Here is a 15325-nt window from a genome sequence, read left to right as displayed (position 1 = left end):
CTACCAGCCCTGCGGCGTTGGGTACCCTAGGAACCTTCCCAGTTATGACACACCAGAGTAAGTAGGCTCGGGCGTAACTTCATATAACTAAGGGTCTCCCCCTGGCCCGCCTTTTCTGGAGACTGTTGTCGGACCCGCCCCCAAGGGTCTTAAACCACACCAACCGGCCTTTAGGTCAGACCGGTTTCATACCTTTCAGACCCCATCCGGGTCTACCTTCCTCCCTTTTTCCACCCGCTGTCCCTATCCCAGCGGTCCCCCACCCACCCTAACCCCCCTGCCCATTTGACTGCCCACCTCTAACCTTTGCTCAAAGACTACACATAGCGAACGTTAACAATAGATATAATGTCCCACCAAAAAGCATTAAAGTTTGTATCCCTAACTGTTAAGGGCCTACACAATACCAGAAAGCGACGCCTGGCCCTACAGGAAATCAAGAGATCGGGGGGGGATGTAGTTTTTCTCCAGGAGACACACTTCACGTCTCAGGAGCCCCCCAAAACATTTGAACATGCGTACCCGTTGAGCTATTTCTCATCATATAGTAGCAAGCGCAGAGGGGTTGCCATTCTGATCCGTCAGGGCACCCCATTTAATTTAACAAAAATCCAGGCAGATCCAGAGGGAAGATTTATTGTAGTCTATGGCTCACTTTCAGGCTCGACAATCGCCCTTATTAACCTATATGCCCCAAATGAGAACCAGACAGGATTCCGAAAAAAAAGTTCTGGAAGAAATTGACCCACAATACCTATCCTCTCTGCTTATTGCAGGCGATCTAAATATGGCTCTCAACCCCAGAGAAGATAAATCGAGCCTCCCAGGACGACAACACTCCACCCAGTCACAAAGACTGGGGAAAAAATTTAAGGACATTATGGGAGACTTCTCTCTTATGGACATCTGGAGAACACAACATCAGGGGCAAAGGGATTACACCTTTTACTCGGCCCCTCACCAGACATATTCCCGTATAGACTACTTCCTTGCTACAAAGAACATTCTAGAAGCCACCACAGACTCAGATATCGGCCCAATCACGTGGTCAGATCACGCTCCTATCACCATGACACTATCCATTCCATTCGTGAAAACGATCTCATATTGCTGGAGACTTAACGACTCCTTATTGAATCACTCTGGGACAGTATGGAAGCTCAAAAAATCCCTTAAGGAATATTTCCGAATAAATACAGGCTCCGTCTCGTCTCCGGCAGCCCTATGGGAAGCCCATAAGGCAACAATCAGAGGACATTTCATCTCGATTTGCCTCCCATCGGAAAAAAACTAAACTCAAACAAACCAAAGAGCTAACAGACAAAATAATCAGCTTAGAACAGCAACACAAAAATAACCCTTCCCGGAGAATTTATAAACAGCTGACTTCTGCTAGAAATGATTTAAGAATAATTCAATTGGAAAACGTAGAAAAAGCTCTTAAATGGACGGGTCAGAGGTATTATGATAAGGGGAACAAGGCTGATAGACTTCTTGCTAGCAAGTTACGAGGCATACAAAAAAGGTCACAAATAACGGCGATCCGGAATAGTGCTGGTGAGCTCTTATACAAGGAAAAAAAAATTGCAGAGGAATTTACTAAATTCTATACTAAATTATACAACCTAAGGGCCCACTCTGCTATCCCAGACTCGAAAGAGCTATTGGCTGCTATTGACTACCTAGCAGAGGAGGAAAGCCTTATCCTGAACGCCACAATAACGGCGGAAGAATTAGAAATGGCCGTCAAGGCCTCAAAAATCTCTAAAGCACCGGGCCCTGATGGTTTCACGAATGCCTATTACAAGAAATTTCTCCCCATTTTGTCCACTCACCTATTACAATTGTTCAACTCATTTCTAGAAGGAAGTCCTATCCCATCTTCAATGTCGTCCGCCAATCTGGCCATAATACTCAAAGAAGGGAAGGACCCCACCCAATGTGGAAGTTATAGGCCAATCTCACTGTTGAACAATGACCTAAAACTATATAGTAAAATACTGGGGAACAGACTTAATCCAATCCTCCCGAGACTAGTACACATGGATCAGGTCGGGTTTGTCCTGGGCCGCCAGGCCTCAGACAATACCCGTAAAATCATTAATTTAGTTGACCATGCCCACCTCTCAGATTCAAAAGCAATGTTATTAAGCCTCGACGCAGAGAAGGCATTTGACAGAATTGACTGGCTATTTCTAGACCAAACATTGAAAAAATTTGGGTTCAGAGACTCATTCCTGAAGGGGGTCCAAGCGCTTTATCAAAATCCGTCAGCCTCAGTAAGACTAACAGGAGGTGGACCCGAACGAATTCACATTAGAAATGGAACCCGACAGGGATGCCCCCTCTCCCCTCTCCTCTTCGCTCTCACGATTGAACCACTGGCGACTAGAATAAGACAAAACCCGAACATCCAAGGTATCCCCATTGTTAACGAACACTACAAAATTTCCCTATTCGCTGATGACATCATCCTGACCTTGACCAGGCCCCTAACTTCCCTCCCCAACCTCCAGATGGAACTGACGGAATTTGGGAAGGTATCGGGTTATAAAATCAACAGCGACAAATCAGAGGCCCTAAATCTCAGTCTCCCCGACCCCGTAGTCAAGCTCCTTAAACTAAATTTTAGCTATCGATGGTGTCCCTCATGCATTAAATATCTGGGAATTAATGTATCTAGGCACTATCGGGACCTATACCGGGATAACTACCCGAAACTGTGGGACCAGATCAAAAAAGATCTAGATCGGTGGGAAGGTTATCAGATCTCATGGATCGGGAGGATGATCTCTACCAAGATGAATATACTCCCAAGAATGTTGTACTTTTTTCAGACACTCCCGATCCAGGTTCCGGCCGCTGATCTAAAATATATACAGAATAGATTACTCCACTTCATTTGGCAGGGTAAGAGACCCAGAGTCGCCAGATCGGTCCTGATGACCACTAGATCCAGAGGAGGGATGGGGGTACCTGATCTATATAAATACTACCTAGCTGCACAGCTCAAGCAGGTAGTAATGTGGAACTCAGACCCGACCCACTGTTGCTGGGTAAAAATGGAAACTCAATGTGCCAAATTGCCTTCTCTGCAAGCCTGCCTCTGGAGCCTGGACAGAGGAGATGGTCACTTACACAATCTTAAATTACAGACCTCACGCTTTACGTGGGACATCTGGTCAAGATGCAAACATAAATATAACCTCTCCTCCACAAGCTCTCAACTCACCCCACTCGTCAATAACCCCAAATTCCCCCCGGGATGTGGATCTAAACTGTTCGCCCACTTTAACACACGGGGTATAGAGGCGATTGTCGATCTACTGAGCCTAGGGAAGCTCCTGAGCTACCAAGAACTGAGGACCAAATTTAAAATCAGAGAATTGGACACCTTCAAATACCTCCAAATTAGAAACTTTGTACGAACTACCTGCCCTCTTCCAGAATACCCCACTCTCAATACGTTCGAAAACCTGTGTGAGGTCAAGACCTACCAGAAGGGTCTAATCTCGGATATATATAACGTACTAATGCACACAACGACCCCCACACAGCATGATTACATGCTCAGATGGTCAGCCGACCTGAACATTAATATAGAAAGAGAGACTTGGGAAGAAATCTGGCAGGCAGCTTCAGAAACTTCCCTATGCACTACAATTAAAGAAAATATTTACAAGATCATGTTCGGCTGGTATCTTACCCCAGCACGATTAAACCAGATCTACCCTCTGGCTTCAGACCAATGTTGGAGAGGCTGTGGTAATAGAGGGGACATGGCCCACATCTGGTGGACCTGTCCAGAAATTGTGAAATACTGGGCCAAAGTCCAAATTCTGATAAAAGAGGTCACTGACCTAGAAGTTCCTATTGAACCACTGACCTACCTGTTGGCTGCACCTATGCCGAACATAGTCCGACCCACCAGGAAATTAATATCATTCATTCTTACCGCGGCGAGATGCTGTGTTGCGGCCTCCTGGAGGAAAACGGCAGCGCCGGCACTGAGCACGATTAAAAAACGAATTAGCGAGGTAATGATCATGGAAAGGCTTACTGCCACCGTTAGGCAAAAAATCCCCGCCTTCGAGGATATCTGGGAACCTTGGTTCCTCCTCACCAGAGATCGTCAACCAAACCCAACAAGACAGAGGCCTATCCTCTCCCCATAAGGGACTCAGAGACGACCCCAAACAGAGAATCACTCACTAGTCAAATTGGCTACCCTCCTTGTCTTACTCCCTCCCCTCCCCTTCTCTCCCCCCCCCTCTCTCCCACCCCCCCCCCTCTCTGTCTTCACTCTCTGAAGACACCATCCTCCCCCTTTTCCTCCTGACAACTGCGGTTGCCACTCTGTTTCCCCCCCCCAAAAAAAATGTTGCCTTGAAAAATGTTAGGCTATGTTAATTGTCTTGAAAACTGTAATACCTAACTGCCTAATAAAAACATTGGGGAAAAAAAAAATGCAATGTGGCATTGTTACAAAAAGGCAACTTGATCAATCAAAGCTAATTATTAAAGACTGGCCCATATTTACTAAGTGGCACTAAGATGTTAAGACTCCATACAGCCCACTCACCTGACTTTCATCTACATTGTACTAATGATGTGTCCTCTTATAAAAGTAGTTACGTACTGTAAATGTGCTGTAAGATAAGGCAACGCAATATCGTTTCTCCCAGTGAGGTATACCATGAATTTCCACAACTTTTTACCAATATCGGCACATACTGAATGTTATCACAAACAATCCAAACGTTTGAAAATCTCGAATTCTATGTACAGTATACGCATACTTTTACATGTATGTATAGATGTGAGGGTTTATAGTTTGATGTTGGGGGCAGTTCTGCTTTAACAATATCTACAGCAGCTCTTCACATGTTAAAAATGCTTCTGTTTATGTAAAGGATCCAACAGACTTTGAATGGAGCTTCTGGATGGAATGGGGTCAGTGGCCTCTGATATGGCTCATGCTGGGACATGTGGTGGTTTCACAGCTTGCCAGAATTTTCTTTGTCAAGGTATGTATTGTTCATATATCCATTAGGTAAGAGTTGGAAGCAGCAGCACTGCTTGTAAATTGTGAGTTATTTTTCATACTTTTACCTCCTACTACTCATACTTTTACAATCCTACATTTAACATTTTATGATTATTATTTTTTTCTTTTAGATCTGATTTTACATTTTGTTTATTTAAAAATAAATGAAAGATTGTGTTGGAACTTCATACAATGTCGCTCCCGTGCTCGCTGAACATCATGCAAACCATTCCCTTTCTGTCTTTTAATGCCCCCACATTAACTTAATGAAGGATTAAAGCATAAGTGAAATGGAGAGTTAGGAATACTGTAACAAAGAACATAAAGTGAAATCATTTTTATTCCGAGCATATTTTTATTACACTGAAATAAGACACTTTATTTTTTTTATCTTGCACTTGTATTTGTGTTTTTTTATGTACTTGTTAGTGCATTAGAGTTTAGTCACTGAAAACAATGGAATACTAAAGGAGCACCCCAGGGAACACTATGCTTTTGTTTTGTTTAATAGGTTTGAAGTATGGGATCTCTGGATTCTGAACCATGTTGGCTTCAGCTCCTGGAACCCCTTGCTCCCCAAGATACTTGCCTCGGAAGGTGCTGTCGGTATCTCTCTGCAGTTTAAAGCTCCTGCATGACGTGGGACAATAGGAAAACACAAGGGATGATGTCACAGCCTCCTATTGGCCAGCAGGACGTGAGACTTTTAAACCGCCTTATTGTGAACCCAGCCAGGGCTACTACCGGCAGCATCTACAGAGGTAGTTATCTCGGGAAGCACGGGGTCCCCGTACTGAAATCATCACGGTTCCGCTCCAGAGACCCCATGAAAAAAATCAGTGTTGCATGGAGTGCCTTTTTAAAGTACTACAAATATGTAATATTAGAGCATTTTAAGTTACTTAAGCTTCACTTTCTAAAATAAAGCACATATAAGTGTTGATGGTAAAAGATTTTGTTCATGTTGTGTATCTTTATCTAATTGGCCTCTTTTAAAAGAAAAGTAGTAATTATTATTTATCCCTTCCTATTACACCCACTGCTACATTATGTTACAAAGTGGCGATAGCTGTAATTATCCGATGCTGCAACTGCAATGCAAGCTAGGAGAAACCATAGCAGAAGTACAGCATTTCTTATAGATGTAGCCAGGTCCCCCCTGCCTGTCACCCCCCCCCCCTCACCTTGCCGGCGATCGCGGGTGCCGCCGAGCCCCATGGCGGACCCGTCGGCCGGGTGCAGGAATGGGGGCGGATAGGAGCTTGTGTGGGGGTTGCCGGGGATGCGTGCGACCGGTTGCTAAGGCCGCAGTTGCGTCGCGAGGGCTCCCGGCGGCTCCCAGTGCAGGGCGCCGCCATGTTGGACTGCGCACGCATGCGCAGTGGGTATTTCAGCGCGGTGAGCAGACGGGACGTTCGCGCATGCGCAAAGGAAGTGCGCGCGAGGTGCCAATGGGAGAATAGCTCCCAAGAAGAATACAGTCCCCCAGGGTGCACAGGGGCAGAGTCGGTTGACGCCAGGTAGCCAATAGGGCTGTAGGATCTCCCTGCAGGGGAGATTGGATACATTTGGTGCGCTGAGCCCACGTTAGTCGGCGTCAGGAGCAGCTAGGGGAAGGAGGTAGGGTGCAGGAGTCAGTGACTTCCTGTACTAGGCCAGCAGGCCCCCCCTAGGCCCCAGACAGCCCTGAGCCATTGTGTAGCTTGTTGTGCTATAGGGACAGGCCCTAGATAGGGACACTGCCCCATTAGCTATTTGGATAGTCAGGGACACAGCGCTGAAGCCGTGCAGCCCTGCGAGGTGGGTTCTGGGCTCAGAACGCCACCAAAGACACTGAGACTAAGGTGATATTATCCACGCCGGAATTCACCCAACGCGGTGCGGAGGACGACGTCGGATCGGGCGGAATCCCTGTCATAGTCTGCGGAACGCGGGGTGGGAGCCCCGGGCAGGTTTCATATCAACAAGTGCACCAACGATCCTACATATATTGTTAATACAGGACTAGTGGCTGTGCAGTCACACATATCTCCCTTTAAGGGTGCGGGACATATTGTGTGGGGTTATTGGACACGGGGTGGGATCACCTGGTGTAGGTGGGAGCGTCCTGCGAGACGCAGTAGTCAGTGTTTCCTCTAGAGAGGGACACCTGTTGATTTATGAATACGTACATGCTATGCAGTAAAACCAGTTCTGTTTCACATCTTTTTGCTTAATGTGATTGTTTCCTGTGAGGGCCTCCTCCTACTCCGTTGGGATCCCTCCCAGGTGGAGGCGTTGCACCACGAGATCATATTATATGTATGTAACCCAGGCTCCCCAAGCGGAGGCTTAGGCTCCTGTGAGCCACACAGGTTACACAGCAGGTAGTAGTGTCTGTATTCACAGGGAATACCCATTACATTTGGAGGCGCTGCTGAGAGAGCCCTGGGGTGCTCTATTCAGTAGTATCCTATCAGTCAGCATGTCTGCGCTCACGCCCAAACAAGTAGCCGACTGGGCCGAAAAGCTAGGAGAGCTCCTGCGACACGTAATCACCGTAGACAGGGTACCTGCCGATGTATCCATGTTTACTGTCTGCAGCGCAGTAAAGACATTACCTGGTCTGGCGGGCGCCCGCCTCATCAGCAAGCACTACAACATTGACCGGCAAGAGAACTCCCTATTGCTGGCCACCGAACAAGCTATACCCCCTGATAGAGGCCCACGAGTAGTGTATCTACCAGAGACTTTACCGCAAGGGTGCCCGCTAATCTACCCTGGAACCGTTTCCAGTCACGTAACTTCCCTTACCAGAGATGAGGGTTGGGAAGATAAAGATATAGCCACCAGTACACCCATCAGATCAGACATATCCCTACCCCGAGTGACTTTCTCTTCTGATGCTAGGCAAGGGGCCACCAGCTCGGCCGGTAGTCCGCCAACATCACCGGTCCATAACCGGTTAGTGAACAGCTTCACCCCAACACCTAACAGTCAGGGAGCGGGGATCGCAAGTTCCTCAGACAGTGGCGGCTCCATGCTAGGAGTGACATTCCCGCAGCTTGTGGAAGCTATAAATACGTCCGCCCAAGCCCACACTTACAGGAAGTTGAAGGCGTTTTCAGGAATGGTTCCTGTCCCCGCAGGCGAAGAAAGCATCGAATCTTGGATGGAACACACCCTCAAGGTGATCGATGAATGGCCCTGCTCTGAAACGGTCAGACGTCAGAGAATCCTGGAAAGCTTCCGACCCCCAGCAGCCACCATGGTCAGTGCACAGCGCGTCCAAGACCCTGATCTCTCTGCTCATCAGATGGTAGACTTGTTAGTCCAGATCTATGGCAAAGATGAAGAGGAGAGTGAGCTGTGGTTTAAATATTACGGTCTCCGACAGAAGGAGAAGGAAGACCTGTCAGACTTCCTTCAATGAATCCAGCTGGTCCTGTGGAAATTGCGAACTTGCGGCCTGATCCTAGCCTCAGAGATGGACGAATACCGGCGCAAGCAGTTCCTCCGAGGGGCCATTCCCACGCATCACATCATGATCATGATCAGGTGCTCACTAATGGAGGGGCCTATACCAAGCTGCATACAGGCACCAAGGTCAAAGAGCCCCCTGCGAGTGACATCCCGGGAGCCTCCGCTCGCCGGATCAAGAAACCTGTCAAAGAGGAAGAGGAGCCACCCAAGTCGCCCTCTGCGAAAGGCCCGGACTTCGGGGAGATCCTCCCCCACTTACCCAAGACGACTGGATCCTAAAGATATCGTCTGCTATGGCTGTGGACAGAAAGGCCATTTCTCCAGAGAGTGCCCTGATGGAGTCACCCAAGAAAAGAAAACGGCCAGTAAAGGAAGCTTGGTTAGGTCTATGATCTGTCGAATACAGACCACAGAAGCCAAAACAACCGAGGCCACCCCTGCGCCTCCCGAAGCTCCTACTGACCTGAGCCCAGACAATGGAACTCCGGTCGGGGATGGCTACTGTCAGGTATGTCCCTCTGCCATCGTGCGTGTGGTAGTAGGAGTCTATGCCTCTGCTTTACTGGACACCGGGTCCCAAGTGACCATAATATACCGACAATTCTACGACCAACACCTTAGTCACTGTCCCTTGCGGTCGGCGGAACATATGAAGGTGAGGGGGTTGAGCAATGAAGATTACCCCATCGATGGGATTGTGAGAGTTCAACTGGAGATACTTCAATTGAATACCGGCAAGAAACATCCCATGCCATGTGGAGGCAATGGTATGCCCGAAGCCTCAAGGACAGTGTCAGTATCCGGTCATCTTGGGAACAAATACGGATATAGTGCGAGCCGTAATCAGAGCCTACCTGAAAGAAACCAATGAATTGCCGATGGCCAATCCACTCCTTGACCCTGTACTGAGAGAGGAGTGCAACAGAGTATATGTCTTAGAGCGTCACAGGGACCTCTACAATCGTCAACGCGGACTGACAACCATTTTACCAGGGGGAGTGCAACGCCTGACTGTCTGGTGCCGTTATCCAGATTGAGATGAGACCGATCATCTGTTCTCTCTGGAGAGTGCCCCTGAGGAAGAGACCCAGAGAGGGTATATGGTAATACCCGAAGTGAGAGAGTGGACGACCCGAATTCCTCTACGAACCTACGTGTATGTTCAAAATATCTCTCCATTTCCGATGGACATTGATGTAGGACAAAGTCTGGGCAGCATATATCCCATCAGCCCGGTAGGAACAGTGCCCCAGGTGAACGCCGCTGCAGTGGGTGAACAGTTAGTCGATCTGGACTTCAACTTCGGAGACTCGACGCTGCCAACTGAGTGGAAGGATCGACTGACGGCCAAGCTGAATGAAAGAAGGATGGTATTTTCCACCAGCGATATGGATGTGGGCCGCAGTCGCAGCGCCCAACACACCATTAGGTTGAGTGACGCCACTCTGTTCCGTGAACGCTCTCGTCGCATCGCCCCCAGGGATGTGGACGATGTAAGGAACGTCCTGAAGGAAATGGAGACCACTGGAATATTGACGGAGTCTCTGAGTCCTTATGCATCACCCATAGTGGTGGTAAGAAAGAAGAATGGATCTGTAAGATTGTGCGTCGATTATCGAACTCTGAATAATCGTACGATACCCGAGGAATCTGTAACGTGCTGGTCATCACGGACCATTACACCCGGTATGCTCAGGCCATCCCCACAAAAGACCAGAAGGCCATCACAGTCGCAAAAATACTATGGGAGAAGTTCTTTATTCACTACGGTCTTCCAAACCGACTTCACTCCGACCAAGGGCGAGATTTTGAGAGCACTCTGATCCGAGAATTACTCAAAATGCTGAACATCGCCAAATCCCGGACGACTCCGTACCACCCCGAAGGAGATGCTTTGCCTGAATGATTCAACAGGACCTTGTTGAACATGTTCGGAACCCTGAAGGGTGCACAGAAAACGGAATGGAGTCGACACGAAGAAGCTTTGGTACACGCGTACAACTGTACTCGCCATGAGTCCATTGGATTCTCCCCATACTTCCTCATGTTTGGGCGGGAGGCAAGACTCCCAGTAAATGTGCGTCTTCGAGTATCAACGGATGGGATACACAATGCTACCCATTTCAAGTATGTGCAAAGGTAAAGGACAGTTTGCAGCAAGCGTACCAACAGGCTGAGAAGTCTACAGATAAACTGAATACTGGCAATAAGAGACGATATGACAATAAAGTCAAGTATCGGGAGCTACGTCCTGGGGACGCTGTGTTGCTTCGTAATCTGGGTGTCCCCGGGAAACATAAACTGGCAGACCGGTGGAGAGACGGTGTATATGAAGTAGAGTCACAGATGCCCGGCCTCCCGGTCTATCGCATCAAAGACACTGACGGCCGGGTAAAGATTTGGCATCGTAATCACCTTCTCCCCATTCCCCAAGTGGGAGACGAAGAAGCAGAAATACTGGCCACACCGCTCAACGGTGAGTCCGTATGGGGGAGAGAGGAAAGAACCCTATATGATGCACTCAACCCTACTAAATGAAAATAATAAACTTTTATTAATGTAATTGAAGGAAGCAAACAAAACAAATATATTTTTTTTTTTTTTTGTTTGTTTTTTTTGTTTGCTTCCTTCAATTACATTAATAAAAGTTTATTATTTTCATTTAGTAGGGTTGAGTGCATCATATAGGGTTCTTTCCTCTCTCCCCCATACGCTCTTGTTTCACCCTGATAGCACCTCCCTAGCAAGTCTATTTTGAGCTGAGCAGGATTTTCCCCTCCCCACCCCTCCCCCCCTCCCTTCTCCCCCACTGATTGCAACGGTGAGTCCGACATAGCAGAGATGGGTCAAGAGACAGTAAATAACGAAACCCACTCTGAAACTCCTGAAGACCCTATGGAAGGACCCTCTCAATGGGACTATTCCCCAGAAGGGGCATCCCCCGGAGGAGCTACGGGTAAAGGGCACCAACAGGCCAGCCTTTGGATCCACAGAGCCCGTGCTTTGTGCCTAACTGAGACTGTTCAGAGACATTTCTCCCCTCAAGGGAAGAGGCTGAGCCTCAGGGCTGTACTTATTACTCCCCAGAGGGAGTTGCTGAAGAACAGCTCCGTAGGAGCCAAAGGGTTAGGTACCCTCCAAATCGGGTAACCTATGATCAAATTGGGGCACCCCATTATGAGGCTCAGCAGTGGTCTCGCAGCAGAATGCAGTCTGTGATTGTGATGTTCACTGAAATGTGCAATCTGATCTAGAAATGATAAGTTAAGATCGCATTGATTGTTGCATTTTTATTATATAATGATGTTGTGCCATTTTCATTATACAACTTTTGTACATAGTTTTGAAGTATGTGTCCCAAGCGAGGACGTTGTTTTTTTTTTTACCAGGGGGAGGATGTAGCCAGGTCCCCCCTGCCTGTCGCCCCCCCTCACCTTGCTGGCGATCGCGGGTGCCGCCGAGCCCCATGGCGGACCCGTCGGCCGGGTGCAGGAGTGGGGGTGGATAGGAGCTTGTGTGGGGGTTGCCGGGGACGCCTGCAGCCGGTTGCTAAGGCCGCAGTCGCGTCGCGAGGGCTCCCGGCGGCTCCCAGTGCAGGGCGCTGCCATGTTGGACTGCGCACGCATGCGCAGTGGGTATTTCGGCGTGGTGAGCAGACGGGACGTTCTCGCATGCGCAAAGGAAGTGCGCGCGAGGTGCCAATGGGAGAATAGCTCCCAAGAAGAATACAGTCCCCCAGGGTGCACAGGGGCAGAGTCAGGTGACGCCAGGTAGCCAATAGGGCTGTAGGATCTCCCTGCAGGGGAGATTGGATACATTTGGCGCGCTGAGCCCACGTTAGTCGGCGTCAGGAGCAGCTAGGGGAAGGAGGTAGGGTGCAGGAGTCAGTGACTCCCTGTACTAGGCCAGCAGCCCCCCTTAGGCCCCAGACAGCCCTGAGCCACTATGTAGCTTGTTGTGCTATAGGGACAGGCCCTAGATAGGGACACTGCCCCATTAGCTATTTGGATAGTCAGGGACACAGCGCTGAAGCCGTGCAGCCCTGCGAGGTGGGTTCTGGGCTCAGAACGCCACCAAAGACACTGAGACTAAGGTGATATTATCCACGCCGGAATTCACCCAACGCGGTGCGGAGGACGACGTCGGATCGGGCGGAATCCCTGTCGTAGTCTGCGGAACCCGGGGTGGGAGCCCCGGGCAGGTATCATATCAACAAGTGCACCAACGATCCTACATATATTGTTAATACAGGACTAGTGGCTGCGCAGTCACACATATCTCCCTTTAAGAGTGCGGGACATATTGTGTGGGGTTATTGGACACGGGGTGGGATCACCCGGTGTAGGTGGGAGCGTCCTGCGAGACGCAGTAGTCAGTGTCTCCTCTAGAGAGGGACACCTGTTGATTTATGAATATGTACATGCTATACAGTAAAACCAGTTCTGTTTCACATCTTTTTGCTTAATGTGATTGTTTCCTGTGAGGGCCTCCTCCCACTCCGTTGGGATCCCTCCCAGGTGGAGGCGTTGCACCACGAGATCGTATTATATGTATGCACCCCAGGCTCCCCAAGCGGAGGCTTAGGCTCCTGTGAGCCACACAGGTTACACAGCAGGTAGTAGCGTCTGTATTCACAGGGAATACCCGTTACATAAGAGTGCTGACCGTGTACACAGCAATGCACGCAGAATTGTTTCCGACACAATAAGCACCTGCCCTGTAGAGCTTACAATCTAATCTTGGTAGGGAGATACATTGACTTGTCGAAGGTCACAAGGAGAGAGCTGACACTGGGATTCAAATCAGGCTCCCCGGCTTCAAACTTGGTGCATTGTGTATTGTATTTTGTGGTGCACGTGGTAGAATACACCAGGTACAATAAATCACTGCCTACTGTAGATAAGCTTACAAGCTTATGTTTCAAACACAGAAACACACAGATATAACATTACATTTCAAATGTAATTACAATATGTAACTGCTGAGTGACATTCCCACTCCCCTGAGTGACATGTAGTGACTGCTGATAGGACATTGCATTTTTTGATACAGAAATGTTTTAACCCAGGGGCTCTCAACTCCAGTCCGAAAACGCCCCAACAGTTCAGGTTTTAAGGCTATCGCTGCTTCAGCACAGTCCGTGGCTCTGTTGAAGAGTGAGCCACTGATTGAGCCACCTGTGCTGAAGCTGGGGCATCCTGAGAACCTGACCTGTTGTGGGGGGGTCTTCATGACTGCAGTTGAGAGCCCCTGTTTTAACCCTTCTAAAATGACCACTGTGTGGTTGTTTTGAGCACTTCTGTTTACACCAACCTCAGACCTACAGAAACTGCTTCCAATAGAAGAAAGAAATACAGCAGCCACATTGTACAGAGCAGCACACTGCTCAAACACAGTGATTGCTGTGCATCGCGTACCTTACTATTCTCTCATTTACAGGAGAGTTCTTCCACACATTCTCATGTACAGATTGAAGAATGAGGATTGGTATTCAGTGGGAGGCATGTACAGTATTATCTTTACAAGAGTACTTATCATATCTTGTTTGTGTCTTTTTCCCCCCTCTTTATATAAGATGCTTTAGCTAGTTGAAAGTGTGCAGTCATAATATTACTTTGTATTACGTTGCGTTTATTTTCATGATTCTAATCCCAAAGTGGCCATGTACTTTTTTTAAATCCAAATAGGGACATTACAATGAACACTGTAGAAACGTGTGCAGCTGTTTACAGCCATTGTCCTCTGCACTGGAGGTGTACTGTTAGACAGGGGTGCCCAGACTCCGATCCTCAAGTCCCAGTACTATTGCTGCACCGGTGGATGGACGGCCACACGGCACTCTGTGGCCTGGGACCGGGGCGTAGTATTCCAGGACATTTGGGTGAGACACTGGCTGGAGCTCACCCCACAAGGAGGATCTGGACCCTTAGGAGAGAGGGGAATTGTTGTCGGAGGCCCCACCGCATGGGACCTGCTCCAACATACCTCTACAAGCTGTGCCTGGGTACTGGAGTACCCAGGCAGGTACCCAACATGCACAGGGGGTAGCGCTACCTCCCATTTGGGTGGGACCCCTGGGACGGACTCCAGTGGTTATTAGTGCCACAGCACCCTTAGTACTTTGGGGGAATCACTCAGTGTTTGGGGTCACTGCACTATACTGTTACCTAGTATTGTGTGTTATGTGTTTCGTATTGTGTACAGTAAAGGTCAGTTATATACATTGTGTGCTGTTATTGGTTACTACTGTTTTATTAGTTCCTGTGAGGCGTTATCCCGCCAACGCTGGGATCCCTCATAGGTGGACGTGCTGCACGCATGGAGATAGAGCTCACCCCAGGCTCCCAGAAGCTCAGGCCTCCTGTGAGCAACAGGTACAGCAGCACGCGTAGTCGTCCGCATATTTCTCTTAGGCATAGGGAAAGGGGGCTACACACACAATAGAGCTGCAATACTAAAAACAACGGTAAGATAATGTGAACATTACGAGACTTCTAATTACATTGGGGCTGTTTAGTGTAATGAGAAAAAAAGGGAAAGAGAACAGTGACGCTCAGTTACATCTTCTACTGCAGCATTTCATGATCTCAAGTAAAATGTTCTTATAGATTAACTTAATACAGTATTTAATTACACAGATCATAGCCATACAGTACAGCCCCCAACCGTTTGTGTAGATAAATCTGACTTCACAGTATATTTCAATCCACTAATTTTTTTTTAGAGTGATGCTGCTATCTACTGGTTAGGAACCGCTTTCTTGTTGAACTGGTTTTCATAGTAGCGTTTGAAGCGTTAGTGAATAATGACAACGTG

At 48.3% G+C, this 15325-nt stretch overlaps 1 protein-coding gene across 6 annotated transcripts in view; it reads left to right on the top strand.

The window, feature by feature from the left end:
- HHAT (hedgehog acyltransferase) overlaps window positions 1-15325 on the top strand; it is a 640323-nt gene that overhangs the window by 44278 nt on the left and 580720 nt on the right. For all 6 annotated transcript variants that reach the window (XM_075595711.1, XM_075595708.1, XM_075595707.1 and 3 more), the window contains one exon: window positions 4914-5027. In XM_075595711.1, coding sequence (XP_075451826.1) covers window positions 4914-5027 — 114 coding nt within the window. The remainder of the gene's footprint in view (window positions 1-4913; window positions 5028-15325) is intronic.

The sequence above is a fragment of the Ascaphus truei genome, chromosome 4 (genome assembly GCF_040206685.1).
Source record: "Ascaphus truei isolate aAscTru1 chromosome 4, aAscTru1.hap1, whole genome shotgun sequence".
Classification (NCBI taxonomy): Eukaryota; Metazoa; Chordata; class Amphibia; order Anura; family Ascaphidae; genus Ascaphus; species Ascaphus truei.
Note: the sequence above shows the minus strand (reverse complement) of the source record. Positions and strands in the feature narration are given on the sequence as shown.